General features: G+C 40.1%; 1 protein-coding gene across 3 annotated transcripts in view; it reads right to left on the bottom strand.

Annotated features, from left to right (window-relative positions):
- ASAP1 (ArfGAP with SH3 domain, ankyrin repeat and PH domain 1) overlaps positions 1-25,124 on the bottom strand; it is a 137,149-nt gene that overhangs the window by 111,065 nt on the left and 960 nt on the right. For all 3 annotated transcript variants that reach the window (XM_085221676.1, XM_010709319.4, XM_010709317.4), the window contains exon 2: positions 6,246-6,332. In XM_085221676.1, the coding sequence (XP_085077802.1) occupies positions 6,246-6,304 (59 nt within the window). In that variant the 5' untranslated portion in view covers positions 6,305-6,332. The remainder of the gene's footprint in view (positions 1-6,245; positions 6,333-25,124) is intronic.

Raw genomic sequence — 25,124 nt, forward strand, 5'->3', positions numbered from 1 at the left:
ACCGTGCTCAGGGAGAGGCTGGCCAGCATAGCAACAGCAGCAGAAATTACTAACACAGGTGTTTTGCAATCAGCTGAGTAGCAGCCACGGCATTTTTCGTTTTATAGTACTCCAGTCATCTTATATTTAGATTGAGATCAACAGTTCATTCACATGAGCCAAGCACTAGTCATCAGGTGACGATGACTCGTCAACACTGCCAACTTTCAACCACCACCCATCTGGGCCAGGGGTGAGCAGCTCACACAGCTCCTTACGTCTTCAGCCCCACAAACAGTGGTGCGAGACTGAATGGAAGAATTATTTGTCCACTGGAGACCAGGAGACAAATAGGGGAGATTGTGGCCCTGCTTTCCTAATTCAGGCCTTGCCTGACAGCTGTGATCACACAGAGCAGCCTTAGGCCATGAGGCCTCAGACACTGCTGCAGCCACCCAGGCTCACAGGCACCTCAGGTTTGACTGCCTTTTGGTTTTGGGAACCTAGTGTGACCCTGGCCAGGCACAAAAATGGTGCCAGACATGCTCAGGCAAGCTGCCACCCACACAACATGCAAACTGCTATGGGGCAGTGGAGTGAGCTGTGAGGTGGGAAGGAAATGGCTGTGCACATGGATGCTCCATGGATGTCTCTCCCTTGTCAGTATGGACATCATCATGCCAGGACCTCATGACAAATATATATTTTTCCTTTTTTTCCCTCAAAGAGGTTATGCACTTTGCACCTACACTCATTTCTTTACTTCTGAGTCTCCCATCTTGGCTGTTACTGTGGAGAAAACTGGTGTGGATCAGACATTAATGTTTAGTGAAAGCAACAAATCATCACAATGTGTCTATCATCGAATCATAGAATCAACAAATTGTCTGAGTTGGAAGGGAACCGTAGAGGCCACTAATCCAACTCCCCTGTACTGAACAGGTACACCTATAGCCAGAGCAAGTTGCTCAGAGCCCTTCCCAGCCTGGCCTGGAATGTCTCCACGAATGGGGCATTCACTACATTTCTGGGCAGCCTGCTCCAGTGCCTCACCACACTTACAGTAAAAACCTTTTTCCTTACATCCTTACAATATAAATCATTCCTCTTTTAGCTTGAAACTTTCTCCTCATCCTATCACAACAGACCCTACTAAAGAGTCTGTTTCTTTCTTTCTTCTAGCTCCCCTTTAGACATTAAAAAGCTGTTTTCAGGTCTCCTCAGAGCCTTCTCTTCTCCAGGCTGAACAGCCCCAGCTCTCTCAGCCTGTCATATGTCTTGGTTAACTACTTAGTTGTTATGCTCTTCATCATCTTCACGAACATAGAGAGTATCAGAATAGTAACAGAAGTAGTGGAGCACTAAGAACCATCAGGAAAATACCCTTAGGCTATACTACTCTACTACACTGATATTCTGGACAGATTTGTAGTTTGGTGTTATATTCATACATTTTAGCTAAATGCAGCACTCAGCATCATTTCTCATCCACTTTGTTACCCCAACCTACTGCATGGGAACTCTATGGGGCACAAGGCAGCCATAGAGTTTGATCCCCCAGAAGAATGCATTTGTTCTGTTGGATTGAGCTTTCCTGGGAAAACATGTACATGCCCATTGCTGTTGTTACATTTCAGTAAGTTTATTTTCAGGCGACTTCTGACAAAATTAATGAGAAATGCTCATTTAGATTTATAGCATTAAATATTAGAACATGCACAAATATTTCCTATTCAGTTCTTCTCCTTTGAGATGAGTGACGAGTTTAGAAGATAAAAGGAGATTCAAATTAACAAAAATCTTAGCAGAATGAATTTGGCTGCTCATTTTGAAATAGCTCCTGTGTTGAAAGTCAGGAAGCCTTTTTTGTTAATGGAACTCCCATAGCTTTGTTATATTTAACAGAACCACCCAATTTATATAAGGATATGGAGTACCACTCCTTCATGCTGCAGCTGGAAATATTCAACCAGGAGGACCTTCACCCTCAGAGGACAGTCCCGTCAGTTCACTGAACCTTGTATGGAATGTAAAAGCTACATATTCTAACCTGCAGCATGTTTGAGCTTTTAATATCACATAAATGCATGATGTACTCACAGGAAAAGGCGAAGTCTATTTTAAACAGCAAAACCTACATCACACATTGTGACTGGTGCTAATTTGCTGAAAGAAACTTGCATGGTAAACTGCAAAACTGTTTTACTTGAGAAAGAATGCAGTTGGATTTGACATTTGCAAACAAATTTTTAAAATTATTATGTTATTTGGACAGAAAGTCATGTAAATTTCCAGACAAGGAAAACCATTCATATCTAAATAATTTCTCTGCATGAAGAAAACAAATATCCATATCCAGCAAACATACTGATTGCAACTCTGTTTTTAAGCTACAGTATCTAGCAGTAAGGCTCATGTAGATGAACTGCATCAACAATTTCTGTTAACACTGTGACTGTTTTGAATAAAAGAATCAGCTGATTTCAATTTTCATACTGGCATTTCAAAGCATTTTTCTTCTTCTGGTATTTGAAATTAGTTAAGAAAACATAAGAAGCTGTCTTAGAAACTACAGTATTCATTTAATACCCTTTTAGCACTAGCAACATTGGCTTAAACAAAAGGTTCTTTTTGCATTCTTTTAATATTAATATGATAGCAATAAGAGAATCCATTGTGTTCTCATTATAAATGACATGTTGGTAACAATTGCATTTTTAACACTGTATGTACCAAATCAGAAACCAAAATTTTAGAAGCACAGAACTGAATGATATATCTTGGATGTTCTGTGCAAGGAGCTTAGCTGAGTGATGAGTAAGCCCAAACAGTTATCTCAAAGGGCAGCTGAAAACAACACTGAAAACAGATCAGAGCATTGAATTACACAAGATTAAGCCAACTAAATTACTGATTCAGTTTTGCCTTTGTTGTTTTGGTTTTGTCATGCAAGATCAAGAGCCATGCGGACAAACACATAATGGCATTCCTGGCTCACAGTAACAACAGCAAGAGTGGCCCTGGAACCGCTGCATCCTCCAACAAAAAAACAGCAAAACATCAGCCTGCAGCAAGGGGTAGCAGGCTGGTGACAGGAGACATGCTCACTTTTTGATGCAGATGTGATAAATGTGGTGCTTTTATTTCAGGCAGGGTCTTTTGTTGTTAGAGATGCTCATTTAAGAGATCTTAATATAAAAAAAAAAAAATAGCAGCATATTCTTCAATGAGGACTATATTTTGGAGCTGTGAAAGAGGTCAAACTCTTGGGAACATCATAGGAACCTCTGGTAAATCTAACCCTTGCCTGTGGTGCAAGCATTAGCTTTTTGCTTGCTGTTGGCCCCACAGAGCTGATGGCCCAGTGTCACCCACTGATGCTGTAAGCGGTTCTCCTGGTTATCCATGGTTATCCTGTCTGAGTGCTTGCAAGATCACTGGGAAGAGCATGACAGAAATATTTGCAGGAAACCAGAGGAGTTAAACGTTGGTTGGCATGAGAGCAAGGGCTGCAAAGAGCAAGGGCTGCAAAGAGCAAGACAAGGCCAAAGTAGCATGAAGGAGTACTCTGTGATTAAACTTAGAGAAAATGAGAGTCCTTATAAAGCAGGAATCAGTAGTTGCTGAATACATTTTTTTTCTATTATAGAAAATGGCAGTGACTAAGATCAGTAACTGATACTGCAAAAATGAACATGTTGCAGGGCAGCTGGCATAGCAGGCTCTCCAAAAACAAGAAGAGAATGAAATAAAGCCTCAACCCGCACTGCAAACATTTCAATATTTTCTCTTTCCCTCTGCAAATGACATGGCTTTGTCATTCTCCAGGCACATTTCTTGTTCTAAGCTACATCCAGCTAAGCTGCTAGATATATGCTGATGGCAATATGCATCTTGTCTGAAGTGAAACTGATGGTTCAGGGCAAAATGAACCTGGGAAGAAATTTGAAAACTAAATAAAGATTTTGTAGACCTGGTATCTTGTTCTCAAGCTGCCATTCATAGCTGTGACATGGCATTTTATTGCTATGTGCTTTGTTTCTCTATCTGTGGAATGCAGACAATTACATTTGTTTTTCTGGGTGAAAGCACACTGGGATCTCAGCTGAGTAGTGCTATAGCAGGACAAAGTGTTTTTACTGTATATTTTATTGTATGAGTTTTAAAAAACAGCTAAAGGATGAGAAGGTCTTTCAGGCCAAACAATTTCATCAGCATTTTATTGGATAGAAAAAAAAGGATTGGAAAGCAAATAAAAGGACTTTCTGCTTGTTGTTCATGATATGAAAATATAAAGGACAGAGATCTGCTTGTTAGTTTTTTTGTTTGTTTGTTTGTTTTTTGCCCATCTACCTCTTATGAATTTGTCAGAACTTGAACAGTATCTAGTGGGAGAAGTGAGATCAAGACCCTGCCACATCTGTTCTAAGATAATCTTATAAATGTGCACATGTATGGATCTACTGAGCTGAGGTTCAAAGGCTGGCTTATAGTGTTGAATAAATATTATTAATTCTTTAGTTTTAAAAAAATCTTAATTGCTTTAAAGCTCAAAGCATGAAGCAAAGGTGCCTCCATTTTAAAATTAGGGTCTGTCTTTTAAAGCAGACATTTGATTGTCATAGTTGTGGTGTTCTCTTAAATCTCAGGACAGCTGAAAGGGTCTGGAAGCTTTTGGAAATTGGTCTTGCCATATGGACCTAGTCCATCAAGTCTGTATTCAATTGATGCTAAATGAAATAAAGAGCTTCAGAAGATCAGTCTAGAATTTCATCATAGCAGCTCTTCTCTCTGGATAGTCATGTGCTTCTATTTTTAACCATTTTAGGCCACTGAAAATGAGCTTGCCACTTCCTAAGTTAACTGGTTTTCCATTGACTACAGTAGAAGATGACTACCTGCCCATCCATCCTTATAATTTTTTTAATACTTTGCCAATGCCAGACAATTCAACAGAAAAGCAAGAAAGCTGTCAAAATTCTGTAGTTACACAAGTTTTGAGGGAAGATAAAAATGAGGAATGGAAAAACATGTTTATTGCCCTCATGGACAGAAAAGCTTTGCCCTCATTTTGCTTTTTATCAAGAGAATGAGTGTAGGAAGAAGACCCTGTAGATGTCCCACTGATGTTTTGCACCTTCGCAGGAGCTTTAGTCAAGACAAATACACAGGAAATAAGGTTTCATTCATTTCAGTGATTTTACCACTAATTTGTTTGTTGGTGACAGTGCTTTGTTTTATTCTTTCAGGAAAATCTGGGAGAAGTAGGACATAAAAACTAAATCTTGTTTCAAAATCAAGTGGAAATACCCAGCTTAATTGCTTCATACTTTTCAAAAGATAATTGTCTGACATCTGGACTCTCGCTTATTCAGGCATCCTGGGCTTAAAAAGCAAAAATATGCATAACCGTGTGAAAAAGCAAACACACCAAAGGAAGATTTATTCAATTTTCAGATCAGCAGCAATGATTCACCCCCCTTGGCTGGACTGGAGTGCAGTATGGTGAACCCTTTCCCCAGGGAAGAAGAGAAGATGAAAGACTCATGCTGCTGGGTAGAGAGCAGTGACCTGTGCCAGGAGAGCTCCATCCAGAGCACCAGGTACAAAGCAAACCATTGCCTGTACTGCAAATGTTGTTGTAGGGAGTTCAAGTCAGGCAATCCAAATGTCATTCTACTGGCTCAATCAAATACAGCAGAAACTTTAAAACAAGAGCACTCACCATCCAGAGACTGAATAAACAAAAGCATATTTAGACAACTGTGTGCTATTCTGTGTTTTGCATCACAAGAAGAGGAGAGTCCCTTGTCTTTCAAGCCCCCGCACAAAACTTGCCACAGAGTTTTTGGGCTGATCTCACAGATGTGTTGTTTGCAAAGTTAAAACAACATCTGTTACCAGATCTGGATGACTTGAGAGGACTTACAGTGTCCTTTTTATACCCTGCCCTCCCCAGCCAACTTGGAAATTTATGAAAGCAAAGCAAAGCAAAGCAAAATACATCATAAGTATTATTGTTTGCTCCAGTACATGCATGGGCAGTCAGTGCTCTGTAAGGATTTACTGGTTGGTTGAATTTTTTGATCCTCGGAAGGATCAATAGGCTAGATGTTTTCTGATAAACACCTCTGTGGTCACGTCCAAAGTAGCAATATTGCAATTGATAAAAACAATTCATTTGGGGCTTTTCACTTTTTTTTTTTTTTTACTGCTTTTTATATTTTAAACCTGTTATTCAGACATTGGTCTTTCTTCTTTCTTACCGATTCCATAATGAATCTCTTGAAGAAAAACTTGAAAGCCTGGAAGCTGAAGATCTCATGTCTCATCTGTCACAACCAGAAAACTACCTAGATGAGGAGAAAAGATGGTGCAAGTAAATAAAATTGTCTAGAGCTGTGAACTGACAAGGTCACTTACTCACAGTTTGAAAAAATGTTTGTTAATTAATTCTTTGGGGATGTCAATTTATCATGGAGTATTTGATTACTGTATTTGATATTGTGAGCTTCATTAGAGTAAACAGACCCATTAGGAATCCACTGAGAATAACACCTTGTTAAAAACTGCTATGTGAGAGCTTCAGGCTGAAAATTTCCGTGTCAGGTGCATGCATCAGACTGATTCTTTTTTTTTTTTTTTTGGAGATAGAGGTATGATTTGAAGGACAAAGAGTTTGGGTGGAAAAAGTGGATTGACAGGGAGGAATCCTCCATGTAGAAGAGCAGAACAGGGGAGATCACAGAATCGTAGGGGTTGGAAGGGACCTCTGGAGATCATCTAGTCCAGTCCAACCGCCTAGCTAAAGCAGCTTCCCTACAATAGGTTGCACAGTAAAGCATCCAGGCAGGTTTTGAATATCTTCAGAGAAGGCTGCCCAGATAAGGAATCCACAGCCTCTCTGGGCAGCCTGTTACAGTGCTCTGTCACCCTCACGGTAAAGAATTTTTTCCTCATGTTCATATGAAACTTCATATCTTCCATTTTGTGCCCATTGCTCCTTGTCCTGTCACTGGGCACAAACAAAAAGAGCCTGATCCCCTCCACTTGCCTTCCATTCCTTTAATATTTATGCGCACTGATAACACTGATCAAAGTGCTGTGCAGCAGGACCCCAGATCCTTCTCTTCAGAGCTCCTTTCTAGTAGGTTAGCCTCCAGTCTGTACTGATGCACGCAGTTATTCCTACCCAGGTATAGGACTCTGCACTTGCCTTTCTTGAACATCAATTCCTCTCTGACCAGCTCCCCAGCCTGTCCAAGTCTTGCTCAATGGCTGCACATCCTTCTGGTGTGTCAGTCACTCCTTCCAACTTCATCCTATCAGTTAACTCACTCAGGGTGCACTCCACGTCATTGAAAAAGTTTTAAACAAGACCAGATCCAGTGCTGATCCATGGCAAATACTGGTTCTTACAAACCTTCAAGTAGGCTCTGCACTGGTGATCACAGCCCTCTGAGCTCTGCCAATCAGTCAGCTCTCAGACCACCTCTGTTCACTCATCTATTCCACACTTTCTAATCTTACCTATGAGGATGTTATGGGAGACAGTGTAAAACACTTTGCTGAAATCACGGTAGGCAGCACCCACTTCTCTTCCCTCATCTACCCAGCCAGCTATGACACTGTAGAAGGCCACTAGATTGGTCAAGCATGATTTCCCCTTGATGAATCCATGTTGAGAACTTCTGATAACCTTATTTTCTTCCAGAAGATGGTTGTACCAGGACATAAACCTTTTCATCAAGCTTTCATCCCACCACTTTGTTCCATATTATTTCTAGTTTAAGGCTGATGGGGAAGAAAAGTGATAGAGATGCTGCAGAGTCTCTGGAGGAGGTGAACAGGACTGGGACACTGAGAGTATCAACCTCAACCCATGTGTGCAGTTCACCATTCCTATCTGAGGACTCCACTCAATTCTTCCATCAGTTTTTGTTTTCCTCACTGAGAGAGCTGTCTTGTTACTGCTGTCAACCTATTTCCCTAGAGGTTGCTGTTGTTTGTTTATGGGTTTTGTCCTGTTTGTTTTATGTTTCCAAATTTGTCATGTGGGTCTGGAGGTCTGCCAATCCTTAACATTAAAAATAACGTAGGATAATCCCAGGCTCCAAAACATATGGGATTCAATTAAAAATTGCGACATACATTTTTTTTTGTAATAGAATGTTACTGTCTTTCTTTTCCCGTCTGTTTCTGAGCCATTATGATAGTTTCAAATAATGTGGTCAAAATCTGTTTTCCCATTAGGAGGACTAGGCAACTCCTTACCCAAACAGATTTGGGATTTGTACATATATGCATAATGGATCCACATATGCCACCAGTTTGGCAGCAAGGGAGAAGAAACAGTTACGGCTCTGTCCATAACTCTTATCAGACTGAGCTGTCGTTTAAAGGAGGAGGTGTGTTCTTTGAAACAAAGGCAAGGATGTAAGGTATCTTCTAACTTATAAACAGATAAAGTATAAATTATTTACCTTATACTCGGAATATTATGCTTGAATATTACATTACATGCAGGAAAAAAAGTATTAGAAGAAGATAAGAGTATTTCATAAACTGGGAAAGTCCTCCCCCAGCAAATAACAGAGTCCCCCAATCTTACAACAAAATTACAGCCACTGGCAACCTTGGATCTGGTTCAACCCACAATGACATGTCTGTTTGTTGTTTAACATTGCAGCACATCTGTTCGTTTTAATAATGTTATCCATCTCCTTTGCAAAACAATCACCTTCATGACTGCAAGTTCATGCTGTTCAAATCTAAACAGTGTTAGGTTAAAAAGGAAAAGTAGAATGGCTCAGTGCTTTTTAAATAAAACACTGATGTAGGAACACAGGTAATTGTGATTTACATTAGATTTACAGTAGATTATGTTTTGAATTTATGGCAATTTATTTGTATTCAATCATTTTTTCATAAATCCAAAAAAAGTCACAGAATTTCCTTAATTCTGCTCTAAAAAGGAACTGAAGGTTATTTAATTATCCATGTGTCATAGGCAGTGTTACAGCATTCAGTAGAATCATAGAATCATTGAATGGCTTAGGTTGGAAGGGACCTTAAAGATCACCTAGTTCCAACCCCCTGCCATGGGCAGGGCTCCACTTACCAGCTCAGGCTGCCCAGAGCTCCACCCAGCCGGTGCCTCACCACTCTCTGATTAAAAAGTTTCTTCCCAACATCTAACCTAAATCTTCTCTCTTTTAGTTAAAAGCTGTTCCCCCCTTGTCCTGTCACTATCAGGCTGGTCCCCCTCCTGCCTCCTGTGAGCTCCCTTCAAGTACTGGAAGTCTGTACTGAGGTCTCCCCAGAGCCTCCAAGCCAAATAAGCCCAACACCCTCAACCTTTTTAGACCTCCTCTGGACCCTCTCCAACAGCTCCACATCCTTCCTGAACTGGGGACCCAGACTTGGATACAGTACTCCAGATGGGATTTCACAAGGGCAGGACCCCCAAGTCCTTCTCTGCAGGACTGATCTCAGCGAGCTTTTCTCACTGTCTGTACACATATCTGAAATTACCTCTACCCAAGGCACTTAGCCTTGTTAAACCTCATTAGATTCTTGTGTGCCCACTTTTTGAGTGTGCCCAGGTCCCTCTGGGTGGGTGGTGCCCCTCTCTTCTATAGTGTCAACATTTGTGCTTAGATCTCAGTGGCTCAGAAATCAAATTCCCTTTCTTGTTCTCCTATTCATTTCTGCACATTTCAGTACTAAATTAATCAGCAAATAAAGAGAAAAATGGAAAAATCCAGAAAAAATATTTATAAAGAAATCAAGTTGATTGAAAATATCAGGAGTGATTGATGAGAAAGAACAATGAGAAGGAAATGTATGTGGGTTCTCCAGAGAGAAGAGTTAGCCTAGTGATGAAGATGCTCAAGCAGGTTCAAATTCCTACCTCTGTGACCTTGGACAAGTTATTAGAATTGCATTCAGATGACAAATTCCTCAGGCCTTGCATCTATCAGAGTGTATAGTCTGACTATGGGGAGTTTCTGTCTAGGGATACCTACACCTGAAAAAGAAAGACTAGCTGGGGCTTAAGAGAAAGAGACCTAGCAAAGAACAGGATGACATTGAAGACACTTGAAATCTGGGTGTCAGCTGAGGTGCGTTAATACATTAGTATGGTCTATTAGTCCTCACATGAGGAAAGCACTTATTTTTGTGCCTTGTTATGAATATATACAATCATATTGAATTAATTGGTAAAATCGAAGTGCTTGACTAATCCTAGCCTATAATTAAGTAGTATGAAGAGTTGAATCTCCATGTTTTTAAGATGATAGAACCAGTAAAAGAGCATGAAAAGGCAATCAATTCTCAGAGTAGAATATAGAAATTACTGAGTATAATGGATAATAGGTAAGAAGAAAATTTTATGGTAGGTATTTTACAGATGAGAAGAAAATATCAGGAGTCTTTTTTGCAGTCTTTAATTACCTGCATTTGATATTGCTTAAACTCTGTGTGATTTCATGCATAAATCACTTAATGACCAATTTTGCTTTTCTTTTTGCTTTGGAGGATTTATTTTTGCTTTAATAATAGAACGCACAGTTGGAACAACCTGGGGAATATATATATAAGTATATATTTTGCATGCCTAATGAATATTTTAGGAGAAATATTAACCAGCCAGTTTTCATGAATGTTTGAACTGGAGTTAACCTAACTAGAAAAAAAACAAGCAAAAGTTAATATTGTTTCTACAGGCACTGATGTGGCAATAATAGTAGTTGTACACCACCATGCTGAAAATCAACTCCCTTTATGTCCAAACAATAGCATGAATCACAGAATTCTGACCTTGATATACAAATGTGATCATGGAGTAATTATAGCTTTTGTGCTTTCTGTATAAACAGACTGCTTTATCTGGAAATGCTGCAGGGTACTGCTTCATTCTGCAATTTACAGCTAATGACTGAGCAGGCAGCTTTTATATCCCAAGAAGTTTTAAAACTGTGCAGGTAGAAAAAATCTTATTTCCTGCAAATGAAATAATTAAGCTGGTAACTTGAACTACGGGGAAGCAATTTATGTTGAAAATCTCCTATAAATTTAAAGATTATCTTCAAAATCACATTTTGCAAAGGTTATTGAAGCCATTGTCATAACCAAAATACAGACTTAAATTATTCAATCCATGTAATAACTGATATGTTCTTGAATAAACTGTGAGATTAAAGAAAGTAGCTTTCATTTTATGCCAAAATCTACTGAAAGGTTTTTTTTTTGTTGTTTGTGTCTATGTTGGTATCATCCAAACAGGATGTGAGAAACATATGTTCTTTGGTTTCACTTTAATCCATGATTTGGATAACACTATTAGCATGTGGTCTAATGTCCGTCAGTGGAGGAAATCTGAGGATATTTGTCTGGACATGTCAACTCGGACCTTTTTAATATAGCCAAAGGAATGAAGACCCCATCTTGACCTCATGCATTAGCTGTATTTTCAATACTTTCACAAAAATAAAAGCACTAGCATTCTTATGGGCATGAGCTGAATAGCAAAAGAAGTAATAACAGAAAAACTGTCATTGAATTGCACTAACCAAGGCTGTTCATATATCTCTTTAACTAGTGTGTTTTACTCTGGATGTACATGCACAGCTCTCCTTACAAGAAGTCTTGAACAGAATTTTTGGAATTGCTGTAATTACCATCTGGGAAGCCAAGGGCAAGATGAGTTACATGGTCACTGCCTGGTCTGACTGCTCAAGGCAGGGAAAGCAGCTCTCAGCAAACACCATAGGAGCTGGTGATGATTCAGGATAGATTTCTTCTCACAATATCTACGACTTGTCTTTCAGTCTCATATCACCTTGAGCACTGTCACCTTTCTTTTTTATGAGCAGATCGTTGCAGACCACCTGCACTGGTTGGGGTTCAGGGGTGCTCCCATTCAAACTCCACTCACTTTACCAGTGATAATTCTGTGTTCCTTACAAGTCACAGATCACAGTGTCTAATAGCTTAGAGTCCCGAAGACCTGAGTGATACTCTGAGTTCGTATCTAACAGTTTCTGTGAACTGTCAATTGCTCAGTTTGTAATCTGTTACATAATTACATTGATGTCTTTAGATAACCCTAGTTTCTTAATCAAAATGCTGTTTCGTGCTAAAAGCTCTACTAAAGTTCATACTTATTACATCAATAATATTGATTTCTTTCAAGAAAATGTAAATTCTCAAAAATATCAGGACAGCTTTCTTGAAATAAAATAAATTTCCTGATTGCCATGAATTAAACTACTTTTCTCTAATTCTTCATGAACAGTGCCTGGAATTAGCCATTCCAGTGTTTTATGGTGAATTGATGTAAAGTTGAAAGGATTACTAATTCTCAGGTCATTCTTTCAAGCTTTTAAGTATACTGGCAAAGTAAAAACACTCTTCCGTTCATCTTGGGATATCCATATGTTTGAATATGTACTGAAAATACCGAAAATCAACTTTAAAATTCAAGTATCTTCTTTGAAAATATTCTTTAACAGCTGATTAAAAAAGAATCTAGTTTTAGGAGATGTCATTGCTGTTAGAATGGAATTTCATTACCTATCCCCGTCCAATGAGAGAATCCTCCTAGGATTGTGAAATGACCATGATACGATATCTGAACTGTGCAAAGGGCTACAGAAATTTGCACCAGACAACCTTAATCTGGGTTAGAAATTCATGCTGCAAAAGATGATAATTCCGAAGCTCAACAGTTTTGTAATATATCACCACTATATGATGTTACAACACACTGCTATACATGACCAGAGGGTTTAAATGTACTTATTTGGTAATTTTCTGCAACCCCATTTAAAGATGAATTTTCTTTAGAACTCAGGTATATGACATAGAGATTTGTATAAGTATTTGGACTGAAGGACTCTCCAGTCCTGCCAGTCTTTTGTTATTTGTCTAAAGGCTTCAGGATAATAGTGTTATGACTTAAATCTCCTTGGATTCACTTATGAGTGACCATTTTTATCACTTCCTACGATATCCATCAGCTGTTCCTTGGGCTCAGAGAAGAATTTTCATTTTGTGGAGGTAGCAGATAATCGGAACGTCTGCATCCCAGCTTCAGACCTCTGGAGAACTTTCAACTGATACTGACAAGGGCATTTTCTTATGCTTGATGACAAAGTTGCCATCCACAGTCCAAGATTTTGAGTTACTTGCAACATGTTTCTAAAGCCTGTGAGAAATTCATGACATGAGGATGTTTCCCACCTGCTCTGCAAGATTGGTTGTTTAGTGATTAACTTCATACAAAGTTTGCAGCAAAGCAATCCTGTACCGAGTATATGGGTAACAGATAAATAACATATCCTGAATATTACATCAAAGTCCTCTTGTCTCTGTCCCCATTCATTCCCAGTAGCTACTGAGGGTGAGCTGAATCAGCAACTTGCTGAATGTATCTCTAGAATGGAGAGATACCATATGAATCAGAAACAACTAAACTTGTGGTAGCTGTGTTAAAAATCAACTTCTCTTTGCATGAAAAATCTGCTGCCTCTGAACTCTCCACATCCTCTCTATTGTGGCTTTTCTGCTCTATGGTGGGAGCTCTCAAGCAGAGCAGAGAACACAACTTGTTGCCTGTTGATTATTCAGGCACTCATCTGGTCTGGTGTTGTCTGAACACTCCACAAATTTAATGAATGTATTTCCTCCTGAAATGGTCACTGCTTATTCTCCTCCAGAGACAAGTCCCACACAGTCTGTGGCTGAGCCAGGAACCAGAACCCCGTGTGCTCAGCTCAGTCTCAAGGACATAGCCAGGCTTTGAGCAGGATGACTCCTTCAAACTGCTGGGTTGTTCCTGCCTTCCCCTTTGGCATGTACCAAGTAGTACCAGTTTCCCACTTATGAATCCCGTGACAGTGTCACATCCTTTAGCTGACACTGCTGCTGGTCATTCTGTCCTTCAGCTGAGTGCTGTCAAGTATAGAATTATTAAAACATCTCTATGGAATATCCAAAAACACAAGGCACATGGAAAAAACCTCAACAAGAGCACAAAGGTGTTCCTAAATATCCTAAGTATTATTTTGTTCCTCATCTGTAACTATACTGAGACATGCCCAGATCTGTGAGCATGTCCTTTGTAATGTTATGTGCTCTTTGCATTGAAAAATGAGATTATCTCAAACAAAGCGACCAAACAGTCTTTAAATTTTGATCCAGACTCAGTCCATGTAAATGATGCTCTTTACATCCACTTCAGTAAGCTCTGACTCAACTTTTAGACTTCAGAAGTGGGACATCCCTGACAAGGTGCCTTTGTCTGGGCTGTTCTCCCCAAGTTCCCTTTATAGTTACTGAAAAATAGGTTGCAGCTCACCTCATGCTGGAAGAGCAGATGTTTAAAGTTTAGGTACTAAAGGAGATATCTACAAAGGTTGGATGAATCACAGCCTAAATTGCCTCTTTCATTCTACCGACTAAAAGAGAAAGTGAGGAGCTGAGCCTAGAGGTAGACACCTACACTGATGTTGCTGCATGCCCCAAATGCATTGTGGCAGGGTTTTCTTATTTCTGCCCAAGCCATACTCTGAGCACATACAGGACTCTAGCCCTCATCCTACATTCAAGAAGAGGTGCCAAAACAACAACAGCAAAAATTAAATGATAAGCTTTTAATGGAAGCCCCCAGGAAGTATTTAGCTGTAGATGTTCCTGTTTGTTGCAGAGGAGTTGGACTAGATGACCTTTAAGGGTCTCTTTCAACTCAAATGGTTCTATGATTCTATGATAATATTATCTGTTGGGTATGCTACCACAAATGTTGCCATTCCTGCCAGTGGCAAACTGATGAGAACTTTTAATGATCTTAGATTTTTTTTGTCTAGAAGAAATTTCATACATAAAATACAATAAAATCATATGCTGTAATATGCATTTAGATGATGAATGATGCAGCTGAAAATTAAACCTCATATTTTTCAGTTTCATTTGTATCAGTTTCCTTTCTCAGCTCAAATGATTGTGCTGATACGCTTTTTTTTTAGTGACAGCATGAATTTATGCTGAGACAGAAGCAATCAAGTCACATAGCTTTCAGGAAGATAGGAAAGCATCAAGGATTAGTCTCACTAGGCTCTGATAGTTAAAAATACTGAATAACTCATGCATTACCTCTCTAAGCTTTTCCTATTACTTAATAAACCACTTCTCAGAAAAGTAAATTTGAACAATGTATTAATTAGTTTAATTGGCTGATGCATTGCTACTTTGTCAGTGGGTGACAGAGAGATGAGTATTTTGTATGCACTCAGATGTGGTGCACATTTTTCCCATTGTAGAAACTGGAGATGCACATGGTGGGAAACTTGAGGTTTCTTCTGCTCAGTAGAGCTGAGCTGCCTGCTAAGTGAATACTTGCCAAGTGCCAATGTTAAAAAATAAAAGAAGGGAAGATAGAGAAAGACAACTATTTCAAGGGACAATTATCTAAATGAGCTGGAGAAACCTGGGATGACTAAGTCCTTGATCTCGGGAGAATTTGTTTCTGAGAACTTTGATGAATTTTAAAATGGTGTTAGATTCTAGATTTTAATAATGCAGCCTTTCTCTTCTTCTCCTGCCTCTAGGCAACTGTTGTTTGGTACATTTTTTACAAAAGCCTAAATAACAGAGAATAAGGCAGAGCCACTAAAGCACTGCTGCCAGGTGCCCAAGAACAGATGAGAAAGCAGATGTGCAGTACCTCCAGCACTGCACCTTCTGACTGAGCCTTTTTATCTTCCAGGTTATAGACCTGCTTCACTTTTGGGTCAACAAACGATATAATTAACTGGAGAAAAAGTTTTGATATCTCTAACACAGTCAGTGACTTACACAGCTTTGATTTCCTTCCTCCATTATATTCATGAACTGAGTCTGGATCTTGACAAAAGAACAGACATCTCTAATTAAAAAAAGCCACCAACACCAACTGGAAGATTCAATTCCAGTTCCTGGCTTAGAGTTTTAAGTCTGCCTCTTCAGTGAACTGTGTTAGAAGCATAAATATTTTGTTGCTCAGGATTAGAGTCATGAAGAAATCTGGGACTGAAATACCAAGCCAAATATTAGCTTGGAGCCAAAGGAAAGCTGGACACTTGAAAGAAGATTCTCAGAGAAAGCCCATTGAAAAGCCACCTGATCCACCAGTGACCACGCGTGGCACAACTGGGCTTTGACTGCAGTCTTCAGCAATCCAGGGGGCTCTGTCTTTGTGGCAGAGCAGTACTCATGAACCTGCCCTTGGATGGAGGAACCAAAGCAAGCCTCTAATATCTTATAAATATCTAATGTTGTCTATCATACGCTAACAGATAATGAAATTGTGGAGGATCTGAGTTCTGTTTCTGCCACGCTTGATCAAGACCAGGCCGCTAAGAGCACTTCTGCAAGGTCTAGAAATTGTTAGTAGTTCTGAAGCAATCAAGCTAAATCTTCCTTTGCAAAAAAACAAAAACCAAAGAGCATCGTGAATCTAACTCAGGTTTTTTCCAGGGAACATCTGAACAAATTTAATTGAGTAACTCACATTCCAGTCATTAATCCCCAGCCAATTTTTTTTTTTTTAATTTTATTGTACATTATGATTTACTGCAAAGCTCTATGTTCATTATTACTTAAAGAAGTAGTTGCTCAGATCCTCAAGCAACTCTTCTCTTGATTGAGAAAATACTACACAGATATAAGTCTATTACTCTTCTGAGAAAACTTTTCCCCAGTTAAAAATAGTGTCTGTGAGGAAAATTATGATCTTGTTAATAGCTTTTGCTTCTGAGAAAGACTACATTAACAGCATAAATTAGGCTAGGTTTCTTTATATCTACTAGATATACTGTTTGCTGCAATACCAGCACAGTAACAGACACAATTAATGTTGCATATATATCCTGGGAAGGCTTAAAAATGTTGAAGTTCCACATATGTATCTTCTGATTGTTGAAAGAACCTGATCTGCCTAGTGCATTCAAGAATGAACCTATTTCCTCCTCAGGAAGAAATCCCAGCAAATATCTTATTTGTTTTTGACACACACAGGAAAGGACAAAACAGAAACACATTTTCTCGTGATAACTGCAGTCAAAATCAGAGTGTGTTGCCAGGATTCATAGAGATGCTGCCTGGTCACTGTCATCCTCCTTTCTTCTGTCTGTAGGAATCAGACCAGAACCCCCTACAGTTTGCATCTGGAGTTGGAGCTGGATAAGGCCGCACGGTTCTGGTTTTCGTGACCACTTCTCATCTCCCGCTCAATCCAGTAAACTATGTTACAGATAGCTGGAGGTGCTAAGGAGTAAAAACACTCAAGTGTGCCTTCTGGGCCTTTCTGTTTCTTTTCTTTCTAAGTTTACATTCTGGAGAGATCCAAGGGTCTCCAAGGCACAAAGTCACTTATCTTCAGTGATCTGGTCCAGCTGATGATTACAATTTAGGAAGGATTTGGATTATAAAAACAAATGTTTGGCAGTTCAAGACTGAGCTATATTGTTCTGCGCTGGGAAACTCAAGAGGAAGTGCCCTTGTCTGCTGAAATCCTAATTACTGAGCTGAAATACTTGACCTCACTTTCAAAAGAACGTTGAAATAATTTATTCAGGACTTTGGTATGATCTGAGGCTCTGAATTTTAGGCAACAAGCTTCTGAAAGTTACTTTTATCTACAAAGGAAAGTCTTATGGTACCACTTGTCTAAACAAAATGTGGTCACTTTACATGCAGTCAGCACAGGTGAGCACAGTGCTTCAATCCCATGAAAGTTCTCTCTTTTTCCCTTTCTATTTCTTGCATAGAGATAGCTTTTTTCTTGGGGGGGAGGTAGTCAGGGGTCACAGACTGTATATTTCCATCTGCTTGTTGTCACAAAATATGTAGGAGCACTCAGGTTCTCAGAATCAGAATTGTCTGAAAGGTCTCAAAGTCACAGAAGGACACATACACACGTGGTGCAGTTACCCCCAGCCTCGTGATCAGAGACTACAAATGCTACAGATTTCTAATTAACACATGATTTCTCGTTAATACATGATTTAAACTCCATTTCAACATTTTCTGTGATTTAAGTTCCTTTTCTTTTTTTCTTTTTTTCTCAGAATATCAGTGTCAACAAGAAGATTCTCTTCTATTCTTCTAAATGAGAATTTGTACGTCATCCAACATCACTCAAGTCTAAGACTTGTCTAAGACTTCCTGTTTTAGCCACAGACTGGGGTTATGTCCCCTCTGCCTAAGGAACAGATCTATCATTGGCATTTGTCTGTAAACCCAGCTCTCTTACTCAAGCTGCAGAGATTGACCAACTTTGCTTGGGAAGCCCCAGTGTGACTCACAGCATGAACTTATTGTATAACCCAGTCCTGAGAAGGAGCTGCTTAGGACCTAGGGCTTCTTCTGGTGAGATTTAAAATGGTGAGAAGCAGACTCAGAAATGATCCATGGGAGGGATTTGGCTGAAGAGCATTCTCACAGCCAGGCTGTTCTTTGCACTTGAAGGTATAAAAAGGATTGAAGCATAAGAGTTTACAATCATATGCATACATGCATCTACTACCTCATAGAGGTAACAATATAATTACTATTCTAAGCTTCCCAGGAACTCTGGGAAGAAAAATATAAATCCCAACAGCCAGGCAATTTCTCTAGCTCAGACCAGGAGCCAGGTAAATTGTCATGTGGCTCCAGAACAGGAGCAAACATGACTCGCAGTTGCCTTTTAATCCTTAGTCCTTCCCTTTAAGTCTGATATTCTCAGTGGTAAGGAAATTAGATTGTCTGAGTCCAATTCCAGCTACAGATGATCCTGTGCCACAAGTAGATTCAACACATGGCTCCTTCTCGACCACAACTTCATGAACACAGAAAGCAAGAAGATAAAGTAGAAATGACCCATGAGATCTAGGACTTCGGCTGACACCATTGATTAAATCTGGATTCAGATTATGACATTAATCCAGAACAAGTGTAAGATCAAAATTCTGCCTTGGTGGCTGATAATTTAAAGACTGTACATTCAATATATAATTATAGTACCCATTAGTCTTAATAAAATATCTCCAGAAATTGTCAAGGCAGAGATTTTCTTTATTCATGAATATAGATAACTTCTGAACTGTAGGAATTTCTGATCTTAACAAGTTTTACTAAGTACTCAGCTACTAATTATGAACAGCAATAAAAGGACACCTGCTGAAATAATTATTAAAGGATGTGCAAGTATAGCCTGCCACTGATCAGATGGATGAAGGCAGTATCCTACACCAGCAGAGATTGCAATATTCCACATTTTATGGGAAATGTACCATTAGGTAAATTATATTATCAGTAAGTATGCTAATTTGTGTGACTATTAAACAACTTGAATTGGAAAGCAGAAGGAAAGCAGCAATATAGTTACACTCTAAATTAGATAAAATAAATCTATGCACTCCACGGTGCTGGCATAGATCTTATTTACTCACAAATAAATCTGGAATATTTCCACAAAACTCGCTTTGTAGTAGTACTATAAATCAGGCAGGAGATAAAGATTGGATCCTGACTATTAGTAGTGATTTATCAGCTGTAAATTCAAGACAAAATTTCTTCCATGAATGTGTCTAATTGCATGTTGAACTCAAACAAGTTTTTACATGGATGCTAAAAATGTCAGTGAGTTTAAGGGAAAAATAACACAAATCCATGTTGCCAGTATCAATCCAGGATAAGTACAATGTATGTACCATCTCTGACTCCAGAAGTCCTCCAGACAAGGTTCTGGGAAACTGAGATTGTCATCTGGGGAAATATCACTGCATATAGTCCTGCTTAGCTCTTGCTTCGTATGCATAAATTTTTAGCCACTGCTAGGACAGAGTCCTGAAGCATTGGCTTGGGCAGTTTTATGTTCCGATATGGAACCATAGTATGATGCTAAGTCCTTGGTGTTATACTGAATCTTGATAAAATAAGACTTGTCCTAGTGCCTGAAACCTTTTACTGACTCTGGCTGGCAGTTCTGGCCAGAATAAAATTGATTTCTATACATTTGGCCAACTGCATTAAAAAAAGCATGCAGCTGCACCAGCCTTGGCAGGAGACACCTTCCTCTTTCTGACCCAGCAGTGCTGAGGAGCACCTCAGCTGAGTATCTCTCATTTCGCACTTACTTGCTCCCTTCTGGCTACTAGAGTGGGCTGTGGTTTGACCACTAACAGCTGACTTCTTTTCTCCCCAGAGTGGTGAATATGAATGTCAAAGAGCATGCAGTTGTAGGCTCTCTCAGGACCCTGGGGACATAGTTTGGCTTCCAGATACAATCTCACTCCACTCTCATGCCACAAAGCCAGTGCTCCAGTTAATGTAACAGGTTAACAAGGTTTTTTTTTTTTCTTTTTTTTTTTTTTTCTTCCCCTTTTTCCAAAGCAGATTGAATAAACAGCCTTAGGGCTTGAATTGAAATGCTATTTTCCTTCTTAGGTTAAGAGCGATTCTGGTGATGGTACAAATGTGTTATTTTTACCTGCTGAATTACAAATGAAGCTTGCAGTTAGGTGAAGATTAGTTGCAGTACATTATTTGCACAAGTATCACTTAGAAACGTGTATGTTTGTATTCAAAGAGAGGTCCTCCTTTATATAGAATTATATGATGGCTTAGATTGGAGGGGATTTCAAAGATCATCTCGTCCCAGCCCCCTGCCTTTGACAAGGTTGCCACCAACCAGACCAGGCTGCCAGGGCCCCAATCTGGCCTTGAACACCTCCAGAGATGGGACATCCACAGCTTCTCTGGGCAGCCTGTGCCAGTGCCTTACCACCCTAACCGTAGACTGAGGGTACAATGGAAATGAATGGAAATTAAAAGCCCGCGAGCTTTAGGGAGCTACAAAACACTCACAGAGTGTCTCACAGAGATCTTTGGTGTGGAAGTGCAGCAACTTTAAGTTGTATTGGTTTCTTTAAGCACTAAATTTTTTAACACTGGTTGTTACGTATTCCCAAGACTGTGCTGTGGCACCATGCAGACGTAGGGTCACTTTCCACTACACACTCAACTGCTCCCATCTCCTCTGTGCACATTATTCCTCCAGCACTTCCTCTCTGCCCAATGCATTCAGGTTTTGTGAGACAGCTCCATTGGGGCATTTTCACCACCCCAACCTATAGCACACCCCTTGCTGCACTCCTCAGTGCCATATTGCTTATCCTTCAGCCCTGCACTTCTCTTGGAGATCACCCAATGCTCCTAAGAGTGCTCTGCTTCACCTCAAAGGCTCCCAACTTGTTATTTTTTCCCCTGCTTTATTTGTGAAAGCTGAGGGTTGAAATGCTCTCCCCTTGGTTGACACCTCTTTTCTCTGCCTCATGTGTCCTGCTGGATGCTTTGCCCAGCACATCAATAAAGACATCTGCCCAGTGCTGCCGTGTAGTGACAGCAGGGAGGCTTGAAGGCATACAAGTTTTGTTTTGTTTTCCTCCTTGTGCTGTGGGGTGTGCAGGGTTTCCTGCTGCAGCCCCCCACTCTCTCTACTACCACTGCAGTTTCTTCAGAGTTAGCCACATGCTTCGAATTGTTCTGTGGTTAACCACTGAGAACAACCCCCACACAACTACCTACAGACTGACTTGCTTGAACCAGGGTGGTAGCAAAGGGGACAGAAGAGGAGGTGGAGGGGCTTCATCTTTTCATTTTTGATGAGAATAATATCAAGCTTTTTCTGACTTCTCCAAGCTGCTCTCAGCCATTGCGTTGGGGTGCGTGCTGCTTGTTGGTATTTTCCCATTTGTTCGCACTTCCTGCTGATGAGAAGAGACTTGTTTGACAACCCTGGCCCCGATCACTGAGGGTTGCATCGTCAGTTTGGTGTAAATCATCCTGCCTGGTGAATGGTAACAGAAAATACGACCTCCTCGTGCATGCTGTGTGAACCCAAAGCTGGGGGAAGACTTCTGCACTTTGACATTGCCCTATCCCATATCCCTTAACTCTTATAAAAGTCGAATACTTTTCTGCTGACTCACAGAGGCAGATGGGTTTTGTTAACTCCAGCCTTGAGATAGGGGAGGATGTGGGGAAAACATCGCTGTGTCTCAGGGAAGGCTCAGCCGGGCTTTGTGGTTTAGGGGAACCAAGCAAAGGGCTTTGGTATGGTATGCAGTCCAGGCTGAGCCCTGCTGCTCCCCATCCTCGCACTAATTAGTGCCTGGATAATGAGAACAAAGAGTGCTTCCCTCTTCACCTGGTATCCTCTGTATTGCTGCAACTCAAAGCCCAAGGGAGAACTTTAAAGCCAAGGGCAAGGGGAAAACAAATACTCCAAACAAGCCTATAGCTCTAAAATTCTTGGCAATTCCGTTGTCTCTACTTAGGTCTTCTTGATTTATAGAATTATTTAATGAAAGTGCTCTCTGCTTGTATTTCCTCATATTTTTGAGGACTATGAAGCCACTGAAGGAATTGTCTTACAAACTAAGTCCCATATTAAGACAGCTTTCAAATGTGATTGGCATATCTGTTCCATGTAGTACTTATGAGAGCAGACTCAAATGTAAGTACAGATAATTATTTCAACATGTACCTTCAAGATGCTCTCAGTGGCCTTTCAGTATCTAAAGGAGGCTATAAGAAAGAAGGAGGCAGACTCTTTAGCAGGGTCTGCTGTGACAGAACAGGGGAAATGGTTTCAAACTAAAAGAGGAGAGATTTAGACTGGTTATAAGGAAGAAGTTTTTCTACAAAAAGGGTGGTGAGGCACTGAAGCAGGTTGCCCATAGAGGTGGATGCCCCACAGTTGAAGACACTCAAGGTCAGGCAGTATGGGGCTCTGAGCAACCTGATCGACCTGTAGGTGTCTCTGTTCATAGCAGGGGAGTTGAACTAAAGGACCTTTAAGGGTTCCTTCCAACTCAAACAATTCTATGATTCTGTGATAAACTTTATTTTTGTTTGTAATGACTGATTAAACACCCTACAATGTGTCTAGAAGAGTTTTGAAGAAACAATTCAAAAGTGATCTACTTGCTCCACTTGCTCAGATAAGAGACAAAATTGTATTCTTTGCTTTTTCCAGAAAATAACATGAAAAGAAGGAGTTAGAAGCTCAGAGTGTGCAGAACAATTTCAGGAAACAAGGCTTAGTTCCTCTGGTCCATTTATCTCTGAGCAAAGAAACATCACCACATGCATGAAGTTAGCTGTGCGGGACTCTATTCCTGCCACGACTATTTATTTGCCAACAACAGTAAGAAAGGCAGAAAGGCCAGCAGCTGTGATGGTGAACGTGTTGGACATTTGGAGGAAAGGTGCATCAGCTGAACCTCTTCAGTGATGCAGAAAGGGAAGAAGAAGGAGGGAAAGAAAGAACAGGACTTATCTAATCTTAGAAAGTTTAATGGTGTGGTTCGTTATCAAAAAGTGGGTATTTATCTATTTATCTATTGGCAACTGAACAGATAAATATTCATGTCCAGTCAGACTTCATCCTGCTGAAGATATGGGAGTGAATGGCAGCAGAAACACAGAAAGAGCTGCTGGGGAACACCGGCACAGGAATCCGTGGGCATGGAGAGCTGAGGTGGGAATATTGCATTTAGATGGTTCAAACTAACATGATAATCATTTATCAGGGAACAATTTAATGCTTGGTATAGATATGTAAAGAGATACAAAAAATCCCACAGTCTAAATCAAAGCAAGACTTAAACCCTTGTAAGGGCCATTAGGAAAGGGAAAAAAAAAAAAAAAAGTGGAGGGGAAGGAGGAAAGAGAATTCACATTTATAAAAAGAAACCTGCACACAATGAGCTGAAGGTTGTGCTTCTGCACTTCCTGGTCTGGGCGTGAGCAGAAGAGGAAATACCAAAATACCACCAGAAAAACTGTTCCCACAGCATTTCCAACGTGACTTAAACCTGAAAGCTTTGACTGTCCTGCAAAAAGGAGGGAAAAACCAATTGAGCCAATTCTAAGGCTTCTCCTCATCAGTCAGCCAACCACATTTCCAGACCTAGAGTTGGGAAGACCTTCTGTCCTCATCAGTGCACTGTTTTCTGCACTTAACTGATGTTTAGTGATGCTTTTACTGTTATGCCATCTTTGAGACATGCTCTAGCCACTTCATTTGCACCCTTGGGCAGGCAGGGCACTAGGTCTGGTCTAACTCAGGTAAAGAGTTCATTGCCCTTCCTCTCATTTTGGGGGCATCAGTCCCCTATACCGAGTGTGCCCATCTATGTACACAGCAGGAACCAACATTTCAATGCATAAAATACCATCAGTTTCAGTGTTGCCCCATGTTAATAATTAAATTCCTGAAGGCTTGCAGGCAAAAAAAGACGTGGGTTTGGCCATACTGATCTCACACAAACCTTCAGCAGATTCTGAAGAAAATCCTAAAAAAGAGCAGCAAGATCACACTCAAAGGATTGTGCAGAAATCTGCCACACCAGATAACTATTAAGTTTAAAGCTTCAAAATTGGAAGCTTTGGAAAGACTTAGGAAAATGGTTCCTTTTCTTTGTTGGTATGAAAAAGTAAGGTATTCTCTCCCGTTAAACCAAAAAAAAAAAAAAATTAAATATTAAAGTCTTTTGAATATGCATCACTACATGTAGTATATTATATGCTACAGGTCAAGACAGTTTCAGTTGTCTAATGAAAATCAGGACTAAAATAAAAGCTGTTTTCCCTATAGGTGTTTCTGAGTATATAAGCAATTTCTGAATCGAGTTTTTCCCCGAAATTAGAGAACCAAATCCCTGGAGCAGGTCCAAGGAGCAGCTCAGGAATATGTAGTGGAAGCATGGCCTCCAGTTAAGGGACACAAGAAAAGCTGTAGCAGTGATGATGCTTTATCGTCCACATCATCCTGCCACAATGCTTCCATCAGTGCTGGCAATGAAATCTGCACCAAAGAGGCCTGAAAAGAAGATTCTTCTTTCTTTTCAATGCTGATTCACTGATTTTGAGACCAGTCAAACCACTGCACTCATGGCCATGGTTTAACTGAAAACACCTCAGGCTAGCAGTAATGCTGCCAGGGGCTCTCACATTTGAAAATGAAGTTAAAACCTCAGCTAAGCCTAGTGTTTGAATGCAGCTTTCCAGCTAGGGCAGCACAGCATTCACGTTTTCCCTCCTACAGCAAA

Source organism: Meleagris gallopavo, chromosome 3, assembly GCF_905368555.1.
Source record: "Meleagris gallopavo chromosome 3, MGAL_WU_HG_1.1, whole genome shotgun sequence".
NCBI classification, from domain to species: Eukaryota; Metazoa; Chordata; class Aves; order Galliformes; family Phasianidae; genus Meleagris; species Meleagris gallopavo.